Genomic DNA, 26,500 nt, shown 5'->3' with positions numbered 1-26,500 from the left:
TTAACTCGTTAACTCAACAGGTCAAACTTCATATGAGTTATCGCCCTTTTTCACATTGGACAACCCCCCCCCCCCCAAAAAAAAAACAAAAAAAAAAACAACCCAAATCCCCCCCCCCCCCAAAAAAAAAACAACAAAACAAACAAAAAACAAAAAAACAAAAAAAAAAAAACAACAAAGCAAGTGTCTATTTCTAATACATCTAGAAAAGTGTTGATAAAACAATATTTTTCAAGAAAAGATATGACCAACTGAATAAGTTTTACATAATTTGTAGAACACAACTAAATCAGATGATATTCAATGGAATTATCGCCCATTAAAGCTTGTAATTTATTATTACTTTTTGTATTACAGCATGGAGTGGAAATGCCAGTATTTGCGACATTAAGAAAATTGATCGGATAATTGATAAAGCCAATTTCCAATGTGGAAGGACTGTTCAAGACATTTTGTCTAAGTAAAATGGAGAAAGTTATGAAGGATGGCAATCATCCCCTTCGCAAATATATAATGTTCTCCATGAGGAGCCGCCTTATATCTATAAAGACAACAAGTTACCTTAATTCATTTTTGCCACATGGTGTTCTAATTTTTTACGCGCAACTGTGATTTAAATTAAATACTATCTTTTAAATATACACACACAAGTTCTTACTAAAGGCCAGAGGTATGACCTATCTCAATTTATCAAATTAATATATAAAATGTTGCTATTGGTTCTTGGTTGTATATTTTTACATTTTTGTGCATTTGCACATATATATATATATATATATATATATATATATATATATATAATATATATATATATATATATATATAAACATTTGAAAGCTAATTAAGATTGTTTGACTTCTACAACGTTGTTATCGAGCGTTGCTCTCATCAGGAAGTGGAAGTGAAAGTAGATACATACACAAACGACATTCTACTACACTAAGCGAACACATTTGGAACCTCAAAGAAAAATCATACAACACAGCATCACATGGAAAATCATTTCCAGAGCACAGTCGTACTCCCCCTCTTCTAAGATTTGCAACCTCTGCTTGGAAGAAAAATTCTTCATCATCACTAAACCGAACAAAGCAACACTCAACAGAAGAAACGAACTAACATCCTCATGCAGACATAGAAACAAACACCTTTTATGTAATTAAGAACCTCCATAAACACGAATCTAGAAAAATACGAAAACACAACAATCTACTTTCACTCCCACTTCCTGATGAGAGCAACGCTCGATAAAAACGTTGTAGAAGTCAAACAAGCTTAATTATCTTTCAAATGTTTATAATTAGCTCCTTTTATCCTAAAGTTGAGCACTATTATTTCATGGTTTTTGTTTTTATAATTTATATATATATATATATATATATATATATATATATATATATATATATATATATATATATATATATATATACAAACATTGTCGCCATAGATTCTCAACTTTGTGGTTTTCATTTTCATGCATGCCACGTCTGTAAACGAATTTCCATTTTTTTGGATGAATAAAGTATATCTTATCTTATCTTATAATTAATTATAATACTCGTATCCTATTGGGAAATCAATACCAGTCAAATAACAAAATATATTGTTGATATGTTATGAACCGGAATACAAAAATAATAAATATCTTGTCTCAATTCAAAAGAGTCATTGTACTTTTTCAGATTTTTACTGCAGCAAGTCTCTTGTGAATGCCCGGAAAACTTTAACAAAACAAAATATTAGTAGACAACACATGGAAGCTACTAAAGAGATTAACCAATTTACGGCTTATCAGTCCTTCTACTTCCCGTCCTTCCTTTTAATTTGTCAGGGAGTTCATGACCCAGACTAACATTCTGTGAGAGATCTTCGCCTTTTGTTTTTCTGGAGAAGTCCTTTGAATTATATTTATTTGTCAAATGCCTTAATACCTACCCATTATCCTACAATTGTTTCTTTTATTCTTGAAAACCATCACATTTATTCGAGTTGAAATATATGTCATTCTAGTACTAGACTTAGATCTGAGCTTTTTAATGACATACTCCGTCTATCTAGGGGAGACTGTATGTGCATAATATCCCCTTCAGGAAAGTTTCTAAACAGAATAATCCTTAATAAATCATAAATAAATTAAACAAAATATATTTTAAAAGAAAGTTTTAATATTAAAAACAATTTGTGTTGTTTAAGAACCAGATTTAACAGACACCATGAAATTATTGGTTGGTAACAATGATATAAAAATAAATAATGCATAGGTGGGGAATGAAATGGCCAAGATATCAAATCTCGTATAAGAGAGGTGTTTAATTTGCATATTGACATTTACAAAGCAGGCTGCAGTTCAATGTTGCCTTCGTGCATTTGCATCGGAAAGCGGAACATCCGATTAATATGGAAGACTGCTTTGGCTTCAAGCAGCGTGGTTAAAATATGAATCAGTCTATCATTATCTTCCTTCCGTTAGCATTATTTGGATTTGGTAAGACATCAATGACTTATTGATTGTGGCCTAAATACTCGCTTGAAAGACACTCCTATCAAAGTGCAGATACAGAACATCACTTGGAAGGATTTTGTCAACGTCTCCCGTGTTGTGGATGAAAATGTTCATCCTAACCAGATCAATATTGTGTTCAATGTCTTCACCTTTGTATAGTTGGCAGTAGTTGGCATAAAATTATCACATAGGCTTTGAGATCTGTAATGGAGCATTCACGATATTTGGCAATTCATGGATAACAGGAGTCAGTGGGGCTTTGGTAAGGATGTTATAACGTGAACCTCACCCCACATAACATCATTCTCCTGTGCGGTGTGGTCGTAGATGAAACATGCGAGATGGCAACAGTAAGGGTCATCCATCAAGATCTGTCGTCAGATTTCCTCATTAGATGTTGGGATGTCCATCCTTGTTCATTCCTTTATTTGTGGCAACGCTGTTAAGATTAATAACTTTCTTTGATATTTAAAAGATTTAATGCAAATATTAGCTGCAGGATTTGCTGCAATGATTTAATGATGATTGGCTTTGAAAATAACATCGATTTCTCGGGGTCTGTTTAAGTCTGAATGAGTTTGTTAGAAGGCATTGCAAATTATGGACCACCAATGTGGGGTGGGGGGGGGGGGTCTCCTTTTTCCTCTTTCGTGGTTGCATTGTACCACAGAATCCTATTAAAAAGATGCTTGCCAAATGCCATATACAGTTCTTTTCTCTCTTTGACTGTTTCCATCACAAGCATGGAAGACAGGTATTTGAAGAGTTTTGTGAAGAGTTTTATTATTTATTTAGTCTGTATTCATAAAAAAATGTTGCCAGTCCCTTGAAATTTTGACCAAATCAAACACACATTGCCGACTGCTATGACCTGGTTTTTCTATTCGTGCTTTCTTTTAGATACAGAGGGATAAAACGGTCCCAACCAGCATCTACGCTGGGTGCTAGATTCAGTCATGTAAGATTCTTGATAAAGCACTTTTCCTCAAAAATTGTGTCAAAGATGTTTTCCTTAGATGTTTTTTCTGATATACTATAAAGTAAAAAGAAATCATATTGCAAACACTGACTCTAATCCACCACCAATTTAAAGAGATCCGACTATGTGTATCCATTGGGTAATCCTCAAGATGATAAAACAGGTGGAAAGGTTGATGATACATACCTAAATATTCTTTTAGATCACGGCTTAGGTTTATCCAAATCACAAAAATTATTTTTTTTTCGTGATATGGCTGTTCCCAATGGGCCATTACTCGATATGTAGTATTAATCTTTAAAGGATTATAAGTCTGTCCAATATTGTTAGTTTTACTTATTACTTTACATGCTTGTGATTGACATTCATATATGCAAATGTTATTCTTTGATGAGGATTAAATAAAGAGTGATACGCAAGATATTCTTTGAAAAAGGAATATTAATTCTCACATATAAATCATATTGAGGGCAATAGTTCAAATAGTTCAAACAAATTGAATGCAATTTACCCAAAACTGTGTCTGTGAATTGGTAAAAAATTTTTTTTTTTCTAAAATGTTTAACATGATCAAAAGCGTAGAAGTAATTAAGTGTTAAATATAGCTGTCCTTGAACTTGAGTGACCTATGGATGACTTTCAAGTGGTCGAATTGAAATTCCAATCCGCCAAATATTTTTCAAGGATATCGATCTGACTAACTTTGAAGAAAAACAATCATACACACGAGTGTGAAACAACTCGAGCGTTTACACTGTTCAGTAAATATCATAATGGGCGATTACTCAATCAAATATTGTGTTTTGTTTTTGTTTTTAAGGGTTTTACGGCGCTTGCACACATTAAGGTCATATCAGCGCCAGTAAAAAGGAAGAAAATGGGATAGTAAAAAGTTCTAGAATTACAATTAAATAACAAACGAAAAGGTAAGACAAAGGGGAATTGGTTCAAATAGGGATCAGATGTAGATTCCAAGAGCACACCGTCAAAGTACTTAGTTTGAGATACCTAACAGTCTCATCCAGACTCAAGCACAGGTCCCAACTAAGAGGAATACACTCAAATGTTTACCAATCATATAATATAATATGTAAACTAAACATAATACAATGCATAACAGAGAGATGATTTACAAGGAAAAAAATATCATCTCCCAAAACTACAACTATACATTCGACTGTTTCCCTCCCAGCCAAGGAATTCCAGCCAGGGTCAGGACAAAACCAAGTAATCTCATTCCAGCATGTACCTCCCTGCCCACTATGGGAGGTCAGGATCCCCATCCAGAAATATTGTGTATTTTGCTTTTAACTTTATTTGTTTGTTACTGACATCCAAAACAGTAAACTGTATTATTTGAATAGTAGAAAATAAAGTGTGATTTGCAATTTATTTTATAAAAAGGAATAGTTTTATTCATCTAAAAATCAAACCAAGGGCAATAACTCGTACAAATCGAAGGAAATCTTTTAAAAACGTGAACCTGTAATGTGTTTAACATATAATAAAGTATTTATGCTCTTAAGGACGTTATAAAATATCAATAATTTGCAAGTAATTAAATGTTTAATATAGCTGACCTTGAATTTGATTGACATCTGGATAACCTTCAAGAAGTCGAATTGAAATTACAATCGGCCAAATTTGTTCCTTAGATATCAATCTTATCAAATTTGAAGAAAAAAAATCCAACTTCCACACGGAAGGTGAAACAACTCGAGTCTTTGCACGATGCAGTGACTCTTCTATAATGGGCGATAACTCAATCCAATATTGTTTGATTTGCTTACAACTTTATACGCTTGTTACTGACATCAAAAAGAGTAAACTTTATTCTTTGAAAATATATAAAACGCACGCTATTTGAAAAAGAGTAATGCTTTTATTAATCTAAAAATGAAATCAAGCGCAATAAACTCGTACAATTCGAAGGAAATCTTAACAAAAGAGTTCATGTGATTTGTTGAACATATAATAAAGTTTTTATTGTTCTTAAAGATGTTATAAAATATCGATAATTTACGAGTAATTAATTGTTAAATGTAGTTGACTTCATCTGAACTTTAGTGACATCTGGCTGAGTTTCAAGTGGTCGAATTGTAATTCCAATCGACCAATTATTTTTCAAAGATATCAATCTTACCAACTGTAAATAAGAAAATAAACATTTACAAGAATGTGAACCACCACGTGTTTTTTGACTCTACTAATATGCGTTTTTTCTAAGGGAATTGACTTTATTTGCATTGAAATTATCTAGGGAAAATATCAATTGGACGCTTTCAAGAATCTAAGACGTAATTACAAATATTATCTTGTTGGAAAAGTTTATGATACGGAGTGCTGTACGATGAGATGAGACTTTATTCTGGTATAGCCGTTTTTAACAATATTACAATAAAAACTATAATAATAATAATAATGATAATAATAATAATAATAATAATAATAATAATAATAATAATAATAATAATAATGATAATGATAATAATAATAATAATAATAATAATAATAATAATAATAATAATAATAATAATAATAATAATAATAATAATTATTATTATTATTATTATTATTATTATTATTATTATTATAATTATAATTATTATTATTATTACTATTATTATTATTATTATTATTATTATTATTATTATTATTATTATTATTATTATTATTATTATTATTTCTTTCTTTTTAAAAAGAATTTATAATTATTATCTGCTTTCTTATAAACTTGTGTAATTCATTCTGACCATGCACATCGGAAATTTCAAAAGCCATATTAGTACCTGTAAGAATATGATTAAATGATGTTAATTGTATAAAAGAATGGAAATTAGTAAAAGAAGAAAAAGAAAAAGTGTAACTACAAAAGCAATGAAATATCTTGCTTTTATGAACAAAACCCAAAGTATTTCAACCGAGGTGCACTTATTTGCAAGTCTGAAGACCGAACGTAATTATGGGCCTGATTTAATATTGTTATAATGGACAATATTTTGCATCGATTTAAGAGTAATTCAATTACAGTAATGAGACCATAACAACTTGGGTTATCAGACCTGCAGATCAGTACACGTTGATTTGAACAATTTAAATAAGATGTTTTTAGATGGTTTAATAAAATCTGGGCGAAAATGACATCGTTCACCTGAATGAGCAATTAGAATTAAAGGGGAACCGTACAAAAAATGTTTAAATAATGAAACGTAACATTGTTAAGATTTGATGCGTCTATACTCTCAATAGTAAACCGATCGCTTATAAATGAGAGGGGGTGAGGTAAGAGAAAAACCCCCCATTAAAAGCGGGGTTTTGAAAATTAAAGTTAATAATGAATGGATTTTATAACTCTTTAATCAGTTAGAAAACCAAGATAAAATGTGTATATAATTCCGGTTAATTTACATAATTTATTGATATACAACTTGCAGCAATCAGTTCTGAAATCATTTTCCTATTAGACATTGAAAATAAATTAAGATTTTTCGATCGCAATAATTCTAGGATGAAAATGTATAAGAGAATTGTATGGAAAATATGCAAAAGTAATGAAAATGAAGGTTATAACTTACCACGCCGTTTATTGGATGAATCAGCTAAGGAAAGAAAGAAGAAGGTATGAGACAAAATGGATCGACAAAATGTGCCAGTTCAATGTCTATGCGCAAATCTACGTTGAAAAAAAACCGGTTAAACGAATATGCAAAAGTATAGAGTTCATTTTCACGGTTCCTTCACTGCATAATGTTCAATCTTGTTCAATCTATTATCCACCTCAAGGCCTCTTGGAACTGTTTGGCGCCTAATTTTACAATATCCGTTGCTCGTTATAGTCAGACACTCATTTAATCCTGAGTCAATGTTTAATAAAACTTAATGACCACATCATAGAGGAAAGGTACAAACAAGTGCCACAATAGCTGGTGGGTAAGTGAAATTATCTAACCTAGCACCTTGAGAGTCAAACGGATGGTTATCTCAATCGTACGCCCGATGGCCCACAGGATAATATGGTAATGGCTTATGACAAACGTACGAATCATTCCGACAACTCAATGGAAAATACTTTATAATGAACTAGTGCCATATTACTAAGAGGGTTAATATCTTTTAAAAGATAAAACGAAATAAACAACAACAACAAAAAAAAAAAAAAAAATAAAAACACAACTCAAAACAAACACAAAAACAACGTAAAACAAAAAATAAAAACAATAACACCAAGAACTGAGGGAAACTCCTGCTCCGGAGACCTTGTTTAAAGATAGTGCATGGGCCAGTGGGCGAAACCCTCCCCCCCCTGGGGGAGTTTTCGCCACATGGTTTTTCTGAAACAACAATATATCTTGAGTATTAATCCGGGTGTTACCGTTTTTTCAAGTGTCATTTACGAGAGTTACGGCCCTTGAAAGGTCATTAGGTGCAATTTTTTGTGAAATCGTTTTTGTGCATAAAATGGTTGTTTATCACCTTAAAATTGTTTCACATACAATCAATAATGGAATTTTATTGTAATTTCTCATTTTTTGCCTCATATCATAAAATATTTTACAAAGCTATATAGCGTTTTTAAATCTTTGATAGCCATTTTCTCTATAATTTGAAAAAAAAATATATTACAGTGTACTTGTTTCCCTTCAGGATGAATAAACAAGAGGGATTTTGCACTAGCACAATTCAGGCATGCTTCAGGGACATATAACACAAATTAATCCGGGTGTTACAGTTTTTTCAAGTATCATTTACAGGAGTTCTGGCCCTTGAAAGGTCATCGGGTGCAATTTTTCGTGAACTCATTTTTGTGCATAAAATGATTGTTTATCACCCTAAAATTGCTTCAAATGCAATAAATAGTGGAATTTTATTGTCATTTCTCATTTTTTGCCTCATATCATAAAATATTTTACAAAGCCATATAGCGTTTTTAAATCTTTGATAGCCATTTTCTCTATAATTTGAAAAAAAAATATATTACAGTGTACTTGTTTCCCTTCAGGATGAATAAACAAGAGGGATTTTGCACTAGCACAATTCAGGCATGCTTCAGGAACATATAACACAAATTAATCCGGGTGTTACAGTTTTTTCAAGTATCATTTACAGGAGTTCTGGCCCTTGAAAGGTCATCGGGTGCAATTTTTCGTGAATTCATTTTTGTGCATAAAATGATTGTTTATCACCCTAAAATTGCTTCAAATGCAATAAATAGTGGAATTTTATTGTCATTTCACATTTTTTGCCTCATATCATAAAATATTTTACAAAGCCATATAGCGTTTTTAAATCTTTGATAGCCATTTTCTCTATAATTTGAAAAAAAAAATCTATTACAGTGTACTTGTTTCCCTTCAGGATGAATAAACAAGAGGGATTTTGCACTAGCACAATTCAGGCATGCTTCAGGGACATATAACACAAATTAATCCGGGTGTTACAACAACAGTAGAAAACAATCAAGAAAGACAGCTGCACCAAGATAATTTTCTGTGGGTGTTCTGTAGGATGAAGTTGAATTCAGACGGAGAACGTTTCCCTTGCTGGAAAGGTTGGCTTTCATCAACAACTCCAAACCCCCAAAATGAAAATGAAACCAACATGCCTTCAATTGTTGAATATATGCCTGTCATCAATGCTCCCATAACTGAAGCAGCTACAGTACAGAAGGTGCTACAACTATCTTTGGAGGCAACACAAGAGCTTGGTCAGCCATATATATTTGTAACATTTGACCTTGCTGTAGCAAAGAAAGCTTACGATATTGTCTGGCAAAACCCACAGCTTTACAAAACAGTCATTATTCACCTGGGTGTCTTTCACACCATAATGTCATATCTTGGTGCCCTGGGAAAGCTCCAAAGTGGATCTGGTTTTGAAGAAATTGTGACTGAAGCAGGGCTATGTGCACATGGTTCTATGGATAGGGTTATGAGTGGAAAGAACTACAACAGGGCTATACGAGTGCATATGTCTATTTTGGAGGCTCTAGAGAGGCTTCTGCTTGCAAAATTTGAGCTGGACACGGATTCAAAACTCAGTAAAGACCTCATGTCTTACATAAAGGAATTCACCGAAGGAATTTCAAGCCATACAGCTAATAAAATTCTCCAGTCAACTGTGTATGCTGAGTTATTTTCCCAGTATGAAGCCTTCAAAGAGAGTGTCCGCTCAGGAAAGTACGGAACAAGACCAAGACATTTGCATCATTGAGGAAAGTGGTAACAGTGAAAAAAGACACGAACGTGGTCAAAATCAAGGAACAAATAAATTTATTTGGCCAGCTTCTTGTTTTGTCCCAAGAGCACAGTGTTGATCTTCAAAAAGTTCTTCAATATCCTCTAACACCTACTCCAAGGTCGCTGGCTTCATCAGATGGTTTACCTCTGAAGACCAACAAAGCAACTCTGTTGCACAAGCTCACGCCTGACAATTCATTAATGTTCGAGGATTATGCAAAAAAAAAAAAAAAACACCGTTTACATTGTTGATGGCAATGCACTGTTACAAACTCTGTCAGCAATCCCAAATACATTTGGTGAAGTAGCCAAACTTACATTTTCCTCCTTACCACAAGCAGCTTGTGTACACTTTGTGACCGATACTTACATAGAAGATTCAATCAAAGGTTGTGAGAGATTGAGGAGAGGATCGTCTGAAGATAATGCATACTTGTTAAGAGGATCTGCAACAACAGTGCCCAGACGTTGGAAATCATTTCTCAGCTGCGTTGATAACAAAAGATCCCTTATCAGGTTTCTCCTCAAGGAATGGGAAAGTAACGAATATGCAAAGAAACTGAGAAACAGGGAAATCTTCTTTGTCTGTGAAGAGAGATGCACCTTACTTTACAGTGACACGGATGAATTTACCACAGCTGTACCTTGTCTAGATCTCTACTCATCACAGGAAGAGGCAGACACACGAATTATACTGCACTGTCAATATGCTTCCCGCCAACCAAACTGTGAAACAATTGTTGTCAGATCACCAGACACGGATGTCTTCTTACTTCTCCTTTCATTCTCAGAGACAATTGGAAAGACCCTGATTTTTGATACTGGCTGTGGCAACAACAGGCGACAAATCAATGTCTCTCAGATAGCAAAGACTTTGTCTAAACAGATGTGTGATGCATTACTTGGTGTCCATGCATTCACAGGCTGTGACACAACAAGTTGCTTTGCTGGGCAAGGAAAGCTGAAAGCTCTAAAATTTCTTCAAAAGGAGGAAGATCTTAGAATTCTGTTCTCCAGATTTGGAACATCAGCAGCTGTTTCGAGTAATGACTGTCTCATGTTAGAGTCATTTGTGTGCAAGCTGTATGGCAAAACCTCATGCACAAGTGTCAACAAAGTGAGGTATGACATAGTTCGCCAGCGTTTCAAAGGAAAGAAAGGTACCATCTCATGCAGTGGTGGAATTGATCTGTGTCAGATGCCTCCTTGTAGTCAAGTATTGTCACTGCACATATCAAGAGCCAACTTTCAAACTCTCATTTGGAGGAATGCAGTGTGCCAGAATCCTAGCATTCCAAAACCAGAGGATAACGGTTGGCAGAGAAATTCTGCAAATGAATTGGAAGTAAAGTGGTTCAAAGATGATTTCATTCCAGATGAGTTGCAGGAAATTGTGTATGAAGAAAGCTGCACCAGTACTGACGAAGATACATATGCCGAGGATGGTAGTGATAGCTTTGACAGTGATTTCCTTGACGACACTTCAGAGGACGAAGAGGATTTTGCTACTGATGATGAGGATATGTAATAAATTGGTGAGCAGTGCAAACTGTTAAGGAGTAAAGCATGTTTGCAAAACACATAAGGATATGTTTTTATGTACTTACTGCATCTTGAATCAAGAATCCCTTTTGAGTATCAATTATTCTTCATAATATAACAATGCGATTTCGTTCAAAAGTCTTCGGTAATGATGCTTCACTTGGTTGTGAACAAATTAGTCTTTTTTCATGATATATCTATTGTTTTTACCACACCTTCAACTTACTTTTAAATGTGACAACTGGACATCAATACCATGTTTAAAAAGAATGAAAATTATGATGAATTTGGCATCCCACAAAGTGGAGAAAAATTTAAGGGTTGCGTACACTTTTAGTTTTTCCTGTGACGTAGAAATATGAAGGTTGTTGTTGAGGCTTGGGCCATAGCTTTCTTCAGGGCTACATTTTTAATGAACATGCTGTTTTTGGCCATATTTAAAATAATTTTTGTGTAAAACACTGAAATAGCCCATAAGTTTAGATAGGACACTTCATGAGATTAATGACAAATTGTTTCAACTTTCTGTGAATCTATAAAATATTTACAAATTGAAAGCTTGTGCACATAGTTTGATAGTATATTCAATTTCCTTCAGTTTGATACCCAATTTGCATATATTCGAATTAATATTGTAGTCTCCAGAGCCTTTGAAAGAAATGTTGTCTCTTTTTTGCAAGGGGACACAACTCACTTTTTTCAAAGGGCCATAACTCTCTTAAATGACACTTATTTTTACGGTAACAGTGGAATTTGTATGGCCAATAAGTTCTATTATTTGAAAAACATAGTGTCATAAACTCCCAAAGGGGGGGGGGGGGGGGGTCCCAGTGGCCTAAGCACTAAGAACTGATGTAGGAAGCTTTGAAGAACTAATTCTATCTCGATTCCCATTAACGTGTCATGAACGAATTCAGTTATACAAGAGATAAAATACGCCGATTTCACTATGAGCGTACTATATCGAACAATCTTAATTATTATGACGTCAAACAAAAATTCAAACATTGTTTAATAATTGAAAGACAACTAGCTCTATAATTCTGTCGTACAATGACAAAATATTTTTATTCTTTTTGGTCAGGGAACTATTAGACTTCATGATAAATTGTAATTATCGATGAACAAGATGACGCCAAACTTGTCTTTCGGGAAGTCACTGGTTTATGTCTCTGTGACATGTTGAAACCAGCTTTCTCTTTTGATAAATGAATTATTAAGTTTTCTGCCCAAATTTAAACAAGAGCGTTATTTAGTTGTATGGCCGAATTCAGACGAAACCATATAGACATTTCTTCATGTGTCATTCTTCCTGTATGTCTCCTTAGAAAACTAATTATTAAAAGAATAATCAAACATATGTCTCAAATAATGCGAGGACATGCCCCTATCGTGTTTCCAAACTGATTAAAATTAGGGGCACTTCCCTTCGCAATGCATCTGCTGCGCTAACTAATTATGGAAGGAACATAATCACGCCCATCGGTATCGAGAATTACACGGGTTTCACCATCGATGGTATGCGTTTAAATAAAATACTCACTTTTTCTACTAGCCTGATTAAACTATATGTAATCTTGAACGTTTATAGTCTGACTAAGAGAATTTAGTGAGAACTTACCACTCAACAACTAGCGGGCTAAAAGCGTAGAATGGCATCAATATCAGTTTTTCTTTATTGTTTGGAAACAACCAGTTATGGTTCTCCGAGCGAGTTTGAAGGTGTGTTACAAACCCCGTGTTTTGATTGGTCAAAAATCTACTGGTCAGTTCTGCTATGATGTCTTCTTTAAAAACCTTCTGATTCGGGAGTGGTTTCAAGTTTTCATGTTTGTGCTTTTTAAAAAATAATTTCTAAAGTGTCTCTCTTTATTCGAGCACTTCTATTTACAAAAGAAGTTTGTATCCTTGCCAGCTTATCATAGATGCGTTGTCGCATCATGCTACCCAGTTTTCCTATCTGACATCTGCTTCAGGTTATGATCAATGATACTTTGGAAGATGTCGCTTTTTGATATACATATTATATGGTTTCATATTCTTGACGAAGAAAGTATCATGTCTTAAATCAAAATCTGAAACAGGATTGATCGCAGATTTAATATGGCCGAGTGGATACGGCATTGCGCTGTGACTCGGGGACCCAAGAAATTCAGAAATTCCCCGCTTCAAGCATTTAGGGGTGGGGGGGGGGGGGGGGGGAGGGGGGTGGGGAGATTATTAACCAACAATGTGCTCGTTTGGACACCATGTGTGGTTTCTATTGACGTCAGACTTTGATAGGTTGTCTATAATCCTTAATGGAATTCCTAGGAAATGGCCTCTAACACCAGGCGAAAAGAAGAATCATTTTAATGTTTGGAACCTGGAATTGTCTGTGAAAGGGAAAATAAAATTATGAGGTACTGACAAGAGATTTAAAACTTACTATTTAAGACAATAACTTTAATACTCTGGACATGAGACTGTGAAAACCGGCAGACGTAAGTACCGGCGTCTTCCATCTGGGACCTGTGAATCTCCAAACGGCTGTGAAGGATGTTGGTGTCACTCTCCAGGTACTCGTTGATTAACGTTCTCCTGCCTACTTTGATGCGACTACCGTCCTTGAACCAATCCACCCCTTTGGGGCGGTAGTCTATGGACGTGGCTGTACAGTTCAGGTCAATTGTTGAACCTTTTTCAACATAATCTGTACCTGTGAGTTTTATACCTGTAATTTGAGTGCAAACATTGATTATTTATATTATTCACAATGCTGTTAGCGTATTTAAAATTTTTAAAAAAGCCATATACAAACATTTTCTAGATTTAACGTACTGGTTACGATAAATCAGTCGGAAGGGAACTTCATAGTCGGAGAAGTTTATTTCTGATCTCCGTCTAATAAAACATTGGTAAAGTAGCTGAGACAAGATCTTGCGCAAGGATTTGCAAGTGATTATATATATATATATATATATATATATATATATATATATATATATATATATATATATATATATATATATATATATAAAATATATATTATTTTAATATTTACCACAATGTTTGAGACAGACTACATTAATGTTTCAGGCCTAATTAGCCATCGTCAGGACTGTGTGTTACATGAGTTTGGTTTGTTGACTGTTGTTGTTTGTTGAAGTGGTTCCGGTTTGTAGTTGATTAACAAGAACTTCCGGCGATGTGGACACGTATTGTACATCTCATTTTTCGTGTTGAGTGTGGCTTCATGATGGTGTTTGATTATAGTATATTTCTCTTCCAGGCATAAGCTACATTGTTTTGATGTTGGTGTGTATCTTGTTGCTTTAGATAAAATTTTCCATGAAATGTTGTGGTCTAGTTTGTTGTCTTTTAATTTCCAAATATGTTCGCTAAATTTTGTGGATGTTTTTTTTTGTTAGTGTTTCTAAATGTTGAGGTGTGGAGGTCGTATCTTGTTTTGAAGTTATTTTCCGTTAGTGCTACATATTTTTCTTGCTTGTTTGTTTTAGTTTCAGTGACTGTGGTTTGGTAAATTAAACTTGATTCTAAACATGGTTTGTTTAGCGGGCAATGTTCCTTATTTTTGCAGTTGCATTTTCTGGTGGGTGGGTATTGCTCTTGTCCGTGGTGTATTAATATATTTTGTTGTGGCTTGAAATTATTTGTTCTATGTTGCGCATACACAGGTAGCTTATTTTTATGGTATTCCTGTTGATAATTTTATGTAGCTTGTGGTGTTTTGGAAAGTGTGTATCAATTAACTTCAGGAACTGCTGTCCAATGTTTGTACTGACGTTTTTGTCGAGAGGTGGGTTGAACCAAGTAATATGTCGTTTTCTTGTTTTGCGTTCTTCACTTCTGTGTTGGGGTTTACATGAGAGGGGGCGTCTGTGTGTTCAAATGGTGTGTTGTATCCGCTTTTTGTGAGTGCTTCTTTCTAGGGGGTGGCTGCGACGTTGAATTTTTCCGAAAGTTTGCTCACCCTCAGTGCTATGCTTTTTGGTATGTTTTCAATGACGGAACTGGGGTGGTTGCTGTTTTTATAAATGCAGCTTATGGTGTTGTTTGGTTTTCTGAACGGTTGGAATGAATTGGATTTTATGTCGAATGTGATATCGAGGAAGTCAACTGTTTTTTGTTTGTTTGCTTCTATCGTGATTTTCAAATTGCTTTTTTTGGAATATTTTACAGATTTGTTTTTTGATGTTTTCGTTCGCTCTTGGTCGTTTGTTGGTTATAGCGAGTCCGTCATCTCTATAGAGGCCGATGTAACAAAAAAAACATCCACAAAACTCAGCGAACATATTTGGAAATTAAAAGACAACAAACTAGACCACAACATTTCATGGAAAATTTTATCTAAAGCAACAGGATACACACCAACATCAAAACAATGTAGCTTATGCCTGGAAGAGAAATATACTATAATCAAACACCATCATGAAGCCACACTCAACACGAAAAATGAGATGTACAATACGTGTCCACATCGCCGGAAGTTCTTGTTAATCAACTACAAACCGGAACCACTTCAACAAACAACAACAGTCAACAAACCAAACTCATGTAACACACAGTCCTGACGATGGCTAATTAGGCCTGAAACATTAATGTAGACTGTCTCAAACATTGTCGTAAATATTAAAATAATAATTCGCTCCATTTCTACATGTCGAGCACTTTTCGTACCATATTTGTATCAAACACGATTCAATATATATATATATATATATATATATATATATATATATATATATATATATATATATATATCTATCTATATATATATATATATATTTTTTTTTTTTTTATTCGAAGGGAAGCAAGGTAATAACTCTATACTCTAATTTCTTTATTTTGATTTTTCTGGCATAATACATTGGAACAGCTCGTCAAAAATGTATTTTTTGTTTTGCAAAAGAAATTAAATTCAGGACTTCTAAAAGTTTAACTTCAACTTTCATTTTCATCGTTTACCTTACCCAGTCATTGAATGAGAATAAAAGGTGGATCACATATTTTGTTGTTATATTGCAGTTTTCTCATATTAAAAATACCATTATTTATTTTTTTCGCTCCAAGGTTTTGGCTGACCATTACGACATATAAGTTATTGCATGCATTGCTGATTGAATCTCTAAGAAATAAATAAGATTAATAAAATAGAATAGAATCTTCAATTCATTTACGATAACAGATGATGCGGACGTTTCGGGTTTCCTCTTTGTCAATACAACACGAATCAGATGATGGCGTTCTGAAGGCAAATAAACAACACAATCATTATTTTATTTATTCGCCTTAACATGCCATCTCGCATTTGTCTTTAGTCTCATTCATATTTTGTCAACAAAAGTAACAAAGGGCACATAATCTGTCTTTGTAAATTAAATTGAAGGTGCTATTTCATTATTGTTCTTTAGATAAAAGTTAGCCTATAGTAGATTTATATTTCCATGTAATTGTATTTGGCTAGATATTGACTTTGATATAGATAATCACAAGTCACAAAAGTTTATCATTTTACTTATATAATTTATATCTCGTCGTTATATGAAACGAAGACTTAGATGGAAGCAGTACCAAACTTATGCGAAACAGCGGTTCAATTATGGTAAATAACAAAATAATGTCAGTATGAAATAGTCATAATAACGTTGTGGGAAAGGGAGCAACTACATAGTGAAATAAAGAGACTCGCCTGTCTTTTTTAGATTCCGTCGTGATTTATCCTCTGTGGACGAGGAAGACAAATGAAGATATTAAAGCACATGGATTTATAACACAGATATGATATTATACCAGGCAGGGGTAAGGAGGATGGCATAGTATAAAAATTATGGACAAATTATATCCATACTTTTATCACCCAGGGAAGTGGACTTGCAGCTGCATTATCCTCGTAATTTGAAAAGAAAACAACACATGTTAAAGACTTTGGCCAGGAAACTCGTCCTGTAAATATCGATCGATTTAACTGACCCAAATCTTGTCCAAAACTTCAAAATCCTTGAAGCCCAGGTAGTGTATTTATAGGACTATTTGACAAATAACGATTATGTAACTGGTATGAATTGCACGTAACTGTTTAAAACTATTTTCAGATCGAAAGTGATACACACGGCTGATAAGTAATCCTGTTCTTTTTGATAATACCATTTTAATAAAGAGTGTTTTTTTTAATTGAGCTTTTATATAGTGCAACATCCACTAAACGTGCTCAAAGCTCTTTACAAGGGGTCCCTGGCCAACAGCAACATTTAACAGGTAGGACGGGACATGACGCCTGTTAGGCGATATTACAATTTTTCGGACAGAGACAACACAGTTAACGGCCAGGTACTCATTTTACACCTGAGTACGGTGAGAGAATATGAGTAAAGAGCCTTTTCCAAGGACTCAACTATGCGCAGAGCGAGACTCGAACCCAGGACCTTCCCATCAGAATGGAGATACCGATAGCTCAGTAGAGCATTCGCTTCATAACCAAAGGTATTGGTATCGATCTCGCGTGCAGTCGATATATATTTTTCTTGTCTTCCTGTCCGCCCAGCAGTTATTGGGTAGCTGGGTCTATTGGATTGACAGACACACATTGTTATAGACTAGCCATTTATTCAAAGGATAACAAGTAAATGCTATTGTCCGTTTAACACTATAGAAACCGGGATACACTTAGTTCCATGAGACTTTATCATGGTACATGACAAAACGCTATATTTCATTTTTACTTAATTTGTAAAGCAGCGGACGGACAAATGAACGAGCAGAATTCTATTTTTCAAAGCGTTATTTCTTCTGCCAGTGCAAAATGACGATGTATGACTTTGTAATGAATAGATGTGAGAAAAATAACTTTGAAATAGACGATTATCTTTTCAAATGGGTAGCAAGCATTTGTTTCATTCTCGAATGTACGCCTACAAAAATGCGATGAGCCATTTTGTCTCATTTTACCATGTAATGTTTCAAAACATTTTAACGTTATCAACCCACTGCATGAAATACATTTTTCGTCAAAACAAACATGTGTTTATAGGAGTATAGGAGTATTGCGCGCGTTTGCCAATATACATTTATCTTTAACCCTTGTACTTATTACTCCACCAGAATATTACCATTGTGTAACAATTTGAAATAATGAGTGATTTGTTAAAACTTTAATTGTTCAAAACGTCTACAAGACTATATTTAAACATATCTTACCGACGACATGTAACGTCACAACACGCATGATATCTTCCTTTGTACTAATCTGACATTCGTATGTCCCTGCATCTTGCATGCCGACGTTGCTGATCTGCAGGTTCCATCTGGGGTTTTCTTCTCCGTGTCTGTACCGTTCGTATTGTTCCCGCGTCATGTACGGGTCATTACGGATAATGTCGTACCGGGACTCTGGAGCAAAGATATAGTCTCCGACAGTGATGGGATTGTATTGAGTTACTTTCTTCCAGATGACCTGTTGATAAATGATAAAAAACATACTGTATGACAATCTGACAATTGACAACAACAGCAGCAGCCGCAGCAGTGGTGGTTGTGGTAATAATAGTAGTATTAGTAGTGGTAGTAGTAGCCGTAGTAGTTGTAGGAGTAGTAGTAGTAGAAGTAGTAGTAGTAGTAGTAGTAGTAGTAGTAGTAGTAGTAGCATCAGTAGTAGTAGTAGTAGTAGTAGTAGTAGTAGTAGTAGTAGTAGTAGTAGTAGCAGTAGTAGTAGTAGTAATAGTAGTAGTAGTAGTAGTAGTAGTAGTAGTAGTAGTAGTCGTAGTGGTCGTAGTAGTAGTAGTAGTAGTAGTAGTAGTAGTAGTAGTAGTAGTAGTAGTAGTAGTAGTAGTAGTAGTAACATCTCATTACTGCAATGCTAATTCTTAGGTGTATTATGATAGAATGCAGAAAGCTCAAAATAAGGCATTAGATTAGTGAGCCTTACAGAGCACGCCAGGCCCGTCCATACGATTCATGTTAAAGAGGGAGTGGAGTTCAAAATTGTCACAATGGTGTTCAAATGCCTAAATGGTATACCGCTTCTTATCTCTTTGGGCTTCTTGAATTATATACAACTTCTAGACCACTCCAAGCCCAAAATGTAAGACTGATTAATATTCTCATTGTAAACTATCTCTAACTGCAAAAATCTGTCGGGGCCCCAAACATTTGGAACCCAATAGATCAAAAATCAAAGACGCACCCGAGTTCTTTAATTTTAGGAAACTTTGTAGCGCCTTAGAGCACTTTGTGGATACTGAAGGTGTATATTTGAATTACTTATAACACTTTACATATTTCATAGTAATAGTATCATTCTCAACAGCAGCACGATAGTAGAAGAACTAGTCAGATTTTTATATTAATGGAGCGTGTTTTTCTGGTTTTTCTCATCTGTCCCTCTATCAAAAGTTGTAAAAAGTTGTGATAACATTTGAATAAATTTGTCTTAACTGAATATCGATTTTGAACCGTGTTGATGCCATATCAATAAAGCTTTCTTCTTTAAGACCTATAAAAAACTAAATTAAAACCGCTGTCATAAAATTCGAGATTGTACACTGTAAAAAATCTAAACAAGTCACGCACCACAAAGTATGAGATGAATTCATCGTTTTTTCCAAATATCTCGTGCTGACACTTAGTTCCGGCTAGTGATTGTGAGTTCACGTCATACTTGTTTCCGAATAATAACAACTCGCTTTAACTGCTATAAACTTACAACTTATGTAGTTTGTCTTAAATTTTGAATTTATGATTTATTGTTTATTATCTACATCCTTTCACAATTGCCGATATGAAACCTCTAGTTCTATATCATTTGAAATACTGATTATAATATACTCATTATTGTCATATAACAATGAAAGGTGTTTATATAACTTTGAAAAATTGTATCTATGTACGAATGTTTCCCCGAGCATTTATAGGCCTTTTAAACATATTATGCGCTTTAAAACTATACGATACGACACTCTCGTAAAGCTGCGAAAAGAAATCTGATAATTCGGGTAGAAAAAGACACATGAGTTCTGGACAGAGGATCATTGATATTCTTGCAGGTGGTGAAGATACTGGGTATTTATAAGAATGCCATACCATTTTGTTTGTATAATGCATCATCTAGAGACTATCATTCTGGGGTCAATGCAGAGGTGTTTGAAGACTGGCTAAAGAACCGTTTGCTGCCTTCCTCGAAGCACCCAGCCGTATTGCATTGGACAATGCTACAATTCGGTGGCCCATGGTCACCTCAATGCTCCAACTTCGGCAACTATGAAGCTGATATGATTTCATGGCTCCTAACAGACAGTACTACATATCCTGACTATTTATCAAAGGCCCAACTGTACTCCAAGAGACAAGAAACAAACCAGACACAGTTTTCAAAGCAGACTGTCTAATCAATGTTTTGACACGAGGTTGCGAGACTTCACCCATATCAGTGTGAGCGCAATCCAATCGAGTTCATTTGGACCCAAGTATAGGGAAAGGTGAGAGGTGGAACACCAAATTTACTCTCACCGACGAGGCAATAAATGATATAACCAGGGAAGACTGGTAAAATGCATGCTCCAACCTTTGCAAACTGGAGGAAAATTACATTTCATTGGATAGAGTGATGCCACGAAATCTTTTCATAGTCGTTTCATTCCTCTTTTTCCTCAACCTCGTCATTCATTAGAATGTGATGATTGATGTGGCCAGTTTGTCTTTGTTGTTGTTGTAGTTGTTATTATTGCTGAACACATGTACATATTTGTGGAAACAATGTATCATAAATTGATGAATTTCTACTTTTGACCAGTTTACATTAAATTTATGTAATCCTCTTTGGCATAAACAGAAGCTATTTATATTAATTTTGCAATCAAAATAATGTTGAAAGTGTATAATGTGTTCACTTTCATTTGTATTCATCAGTAATGTGTATTTATAGTTATAAAATGTAAATGTCTGAAAGTTAAGGATTATCATTCGTTCCTTCATAATCAGATACTGAATGTATATCGGTTATTTTCAATTAACTGAACTTTCCATTTTAACGAGTTCCTTTGAAATGGATAAGCGGAAAAGTCATAATTTGGATACTGTAAATCATCTATGAGATACGATTCGTACCAGTTATCAATTTTAATATAGCTGTTATAAACGAAATCATTTCCTATTCTTTTACAATTAATGAAAAATATTTTTTTGATTAAGACAAATTGATTCGGAGGTTCATAGAAACTTTTGCAGCCGTGCATTGAGGGACAGCAGAAAAAAAGAAGAAAAACATGCGCCGTTTATTAAATATCTGACTATAGTAATAGTAATAGTAGTAGTAGTAGTAGTAGTAGTAGTAGTAGTAGTAGTAGTAGTAGTAGTAGTAGTAGTAGTAGTAGTAGTAGTAGTGTTAGCAGTAGTAGTAGTAGTAATGATAGCAGTAGTAGCAGAAGTATTAGTAGTAGTAGTAGTAGTAGTAGTAGTAGTAGTAGTAGTAGTAGTAGTAGTAGTAGTAGTAGAAAACGGTAAGGGCAGCCTGAAGCGGGTGATCGTAAAATACCAACGAAAGAGTGAAAATGGAAAGGTTTCGTATGGGAAAAAAACAGACAATGGACGTTTCGGGTACAAACCCTTCGTCAGCACAACAGTACACAAATACCCCCCCCCCCTTTCTCTCTCTCTCTCTCTCTCTCTCTCTCTCTCTCTCTCTCAATTCCCCCTCTCTACCGGTCCGCCTCCCCCCCCCTCATTATTATTATAATTTTTAATTCTTCTCTCCCCTCTTTTCTATCTATCTATCTATCTATCTATCTATCTATCTATCTATCTATCTATCTATCTATCTATCTATCTATCTATCTATCTATCTATCTATCTATCTATCTATCTATCTATCTACATATACATTTACCTATCGATCTATCTGTCTATACGTCTGTCTGTCTATCTGTCTATCTATCTATCTATCTATCTATCTATCTATCTATCTATCTATCTATCTATCTATCTATCTATCTATCTACCTATCTATCTATCTATCTATCTATCTATCTATCTATCTATCTATCCATCTATTTATCTGTATATTCCACTTTACTATCACATCGCCATGCGACCGTTCGTCTTTTCTGATTGTATTTCCTTCGCGAAGATTCGACCGTCCCTTATTCAACAACCGCCCCCCCCCCCCATCCCCCACCTACGCCGTGACTTTTTCACCTCACCCCCTACTGTGCCACAGCTTTCTACTTCTACTAACTGTCACTACTACTACTACTACTACTACTACTACTACTACTACTACTACTACTACTACTACTACTACTACTACTACTACTACTACTACTACTACTACTACTACTACTACTACTATTACTACCACTACTACCACCACTAATATGTCTTTTATCTTCCATTATTTTCTGGAAGGTTCTGTTCTCTGATGCTGACCTTTCCTTATCAATTGTATCACCCCCCTGGGGCACCCTATCCGCTACCCAGACCACGCTAACATTTCATTCATAATGCAACCACCATTGAGTACAGACGATACAAGAAGTTATTTTTCATTATATTTTATTTGTTTTCCACGTTTATTTGAGTATTGTTGTCTGTTTTGTTCCCATACGAAGCCTTTCCATTTTCACTCTTTCGTTAATAGTAGTAGTAGTAGTAGTAGTAGTAGTAGTAGTAGTAGTAGTAGTGGTAGTAGTAGTAGTAGTAGTAGTAGTAGTAGTAGTAGTAGTAGTAGTAGTAGTAGTAGTAGTACCACCAGTAGTCATAATAGTGGAGACATAATAACAATAATAATATTAGTAATAGTAGGAGTAGTGTTAGTAGTAGTAATTGTTGTTTTTGTCGTTGTTGTTGTTGTTGTTGTTGTTGTTGTTGTTGTTGTTGTTTAAGTAGTCGATGTCATTGCCGTTGTAGTTGTCTTGGTCTTCGTGGTCGTCGTCGTCGTCGTCGTCTAAGTAGTAGTAGTAGTAGTAGTAGTAGTAGTAGTAGTAGTAGTAGTAGTAGTAGTAGTAATAGTAGTAGTTGTTGTAGTAGCAGTAGTAGTAGTTATAGTAGTATAGTAGTAGTAGTAGAAATAGTAATTGTTGTTGTTGTTGTTGATGCTGCAGCAGCAGTGTAGTAGTAGTAGTAGTAGTAGTAGTAGTAGTAGTAGTAGTAGTAGTAGTAGTAGTAGTAGTAGTAGTAGTAGTAGTGGTGATGGTAGTAGTACTGGCGGGGATGGTGGTGGTAGTAATTACAGTAGTAGTGGAAAGTAGTGGCGCTTATTTTTTTGTTTCTGCTGACAGTGTTTGTGGTAGATAGTAAGGATTCCGAATAAAATGTTGGAGATAATAATTTTAGTCATAACTTTTGTCTATGATATCAACGGAGAAGCAAATTTTCGCAGGTATGATGATGGTGAGTAATAATGATGGTGATAATGATAATAATAATAATAATAATAATAATAATAATAATAATAATAATAATAATAATAATAATAATAATAATAATAATAATAATAATAATAATAATAATAACAATAATAATATATTTTGACGTATGAGCCTTTCGCATCTCTGTCATCTGGCTGGGACAGAGACGGCGGGGATGGCGAACTGACGCATATATTGTCCCTGAACGTCGAGAGCCAGAGTATGGCAAAAAATGAGCTTTTATCAAAGGTATTGGCCGCCCACTGCGTAGATATCCTCCTGTTACAGGAGACCCACCTTTACTCAGGCGCGCAATCTTCCCGATTCCAGATCCCAGGCTATACGGTGGTCCAACGCGAGGACACTTCGAGGCTCAAAGGAGGGGTTAGCGTTTACGCTAAAGAGCCATCGAAGGTAAGGGTCATTGAGAGCGTAACGGACAGCAATGGGGTGAACCGAATTTCCGTGGAAGTAGGTGGACTGTGTTTGCATAATATTTACAAACCACCTAGAGCGACTTGGACTACACCACCAGTACCGGTGGTCAGCCATCCTTCCATCTGTCTGGGAGACTTTAATAGCCACCATCACGAATGGGGCTACCGAGACTGCAACGAGGCAGGAAGACAACTCCGCTCATGGATGGACTGTAATGATCTACACCTAGTGTACGATCCTACAGCCAAGGGTACCTTCAGGGGTACCCGCCATAAGAAGGAGTATACTCCAGACCTCACCCTCGTCACGAAAGGCGCGAACGGTGAACCGCTGCAGGTGAAGCGAACAGTCCTCGGGGACTTTCCGCATAGCCAGCACAGGCCGGTTCTTGTCACAGCTGGGGTGACAATACCGAGGGTGCAGTCTCTCCCACTTTGTAGATGGAACTTCAGGAAGGCTGACTGGGAGGAATTCAGTTCCTATATCGAGCAGGTCTGCCCTGCCATTCCTCCCAAGTCCAAGAATATAACCAGATTCAGTAGGCTACTGGTTAAGAGCGCTCAACGCTCTATTCCACGGGGCAAACGGAAATTCTACACCCCTTGCTGGACAGCAGAGTCGGAAGAGCTGTACCGAGAGTACCAGCAGACCCAGTCCCAGGACGCAGCCGATAGACTACTTCAGTCTCTGGCAGAGGGAAGGAAGCAACGGTGGCAGGAGACCGTGGAAAGTCTCGACTTTACACACTCCAGCCGCCACGCTTGGCGTCTGATAAAGAAATTGGACCCAGATCGGAATTACGCGAAGGCTGCACCGGAATGCGAGGCAGACACAATGGCCAAGAACATTAGGAACCGTAGTAAGCGGGTCCCTAATCAGGCTTTTGAGCGCGGTGTCCGCAAGGCGTACCGTACGATTTTGGACTCGCTACCTGCGGAGGAGTCGGACTGGACGGCCCCGTTCAGTCCCCGAGAAGTGGGTGCAGCCATTAGCGAAGTGAAGAACGGCAAAGCAGCAGGATAGATGGTGTATATCCCGATATGGTGACGCATCTGGGCCCCAGGGCACGGACCTGGCTAGCAGAGTCAATGTCCGACGTCCTTGCAAAAGGAAAGCTTCCACAAGTGTGGAAGCATGCGAAGATAGTTGCCATCCTGAAGCCAGGGAAACTGGCGAAGGAGCCAGACAGTTACAGACCCATATCGCTGCTGAGCTGTCTTTACAAATTGTTGGAGCGTGTTCTATTAAACCGATCGGGGCCGGTCCTAGACGCTGCCCTGCCACCCGAGCAGGCAGGCTTCAGGGAAGGGAGGTGCACCACGGAGCAGGTCATTGTCCTTACAGAGCATACTGAGCACGGGTTCGAGAGAAAACAGCAAACAGGTGCTGTCTTTATAGACCTATCAGCGGCGTACGATACGGTCTGGTGCGAAGGGTTGATGCTCAAAATTGCAAAAATCATAAGGTGCAAAAAGACCTTGAAGTTGTTCTCTTCGATCTTAGGGGAAAGTAAAGGCAATTCCACGTAAGGAAACTGAAGAACGGGGTCCCTCAGGGGTCGGTACTTGCGCCAATGTTGTTTAACGTTTACATTAGCGATATGCCGAACACTTCCTCCCTGAGGCTGGGATACGCGGACGACTGGGCACTCGTTACTCAGAGTAAAGTGTGGACCCGTCTCGAGAGCGTACTCAGCGAGGACGTCACCAGACTCAAATCCTACTTTGACAAGTGGTACCTGAAGATGAACACTTCAAAAACCGTGGCCACTGCATTTCACTTATGCAGTGGCTGGCAAACCCGCAAACTGAATGTCCTAGTCGGGGACCAGCCACTTCCATATGAGCCGCATCCAAAATATCTAGGGGTGACGTTGGATCGCAGCCTTACCTATCGGGTGCATCTCGAAGGGGTTGCCCGGAAGATAGAGAAGCGGAATAGTCTTCTGAGGAAGCTGGCGGGATCGACTTGGGGCGTTAGCCAAGCGCTCCTGAGAACGTCCGCCCTGGCACTATGCTATTCCAACGCGGAGTATTGCGCTCCAGTGTGGGGTAGAAGCAGAAACGTTGAGAAGGTGGATGTAAAACTTCGCAAGTCGATGCACATAGTGTCGGGAACGCTAGCAACAACCCCTAGAGAATGGGGCCCGATAATGGCAGCGATCCAGCCCCCCGATGTCCGGAGGGAGACGATTACGGGAAACTGGCTGAGTAAGATCAAAGAAAGAGGGAATGGGGATACCCCTCTCATGCGCATAATGGACGGTGCCCCAGTTTCGAGCCGAAATAAGTCCCGGCAACAATTGTACGCAGATTCCCTGACTACGGACAGAGCTGCACATACGAGATGGAAGTCGGTTTGGACGAATTTAATCCCTCATGGGGGCGGGGACCTACACTCCTCT

General features: G+C 36.3%; 1 protein-coding gene across 2 annotated transcripts in view; it reads right to left on the bottom strand.

Moving 5' to 3' along the window:
* The window catches only part of LOC144965497 (fibroblast growth factor receptor-like 1), a 344,965-nt gene that overhangs the window by 7,095 nt on the left and 311,370 nt on the right, over positions 1 to 26,500 (bottom strand). For both annotated transcript variants that reach the window (XM_078900896.1, XM_078900895.1), the window contains exons 4-7: positions 18,458 to 18,713; positions 16,953 to 16,985; positions 13,689 to 13,973; positions 7,058 to 7,081 (exon numbers count right to left, since the gene is read on the bottom strand). In XM_078900896.1, coding sequence (XP_078757022.1) covers positions 7,058 to 7,081; positions 13,689 to 13,973; positions 16,953 to 16,985; positions 18,458 to 18,713 — 598 coding nt within the window. The remainder of the gene's footprint in view (positions 1 to 7,057; positions 7,082 to 13,688; positions 13,974 to 16,952; positions 16,986 to 18,457; positions 18,714 to 26,500) is intronic.

This window comes from Berghia stephanieae, chromosome 2 (assembly GCF_034508935.2).
Source record: "Berghia stephanieae isolate SIO BIC M18660-M18661 chromosome 2, UCSD_Bste_1.3, whole genome shotgun sequence".
Classification (NCBI taxonomy): domain Eukaryota; kingdom Metazoa; phylum Mollusca; class Gastropoda; order Nudibranchia; family Aeolidiidae; genus Berghia; species Berghia stephanieae.
The sequence above is the reverse complement of the archived record's forward strand: the minus strand, read 5'-3'. Positions and strand labels throughout refer to the sequence as shown.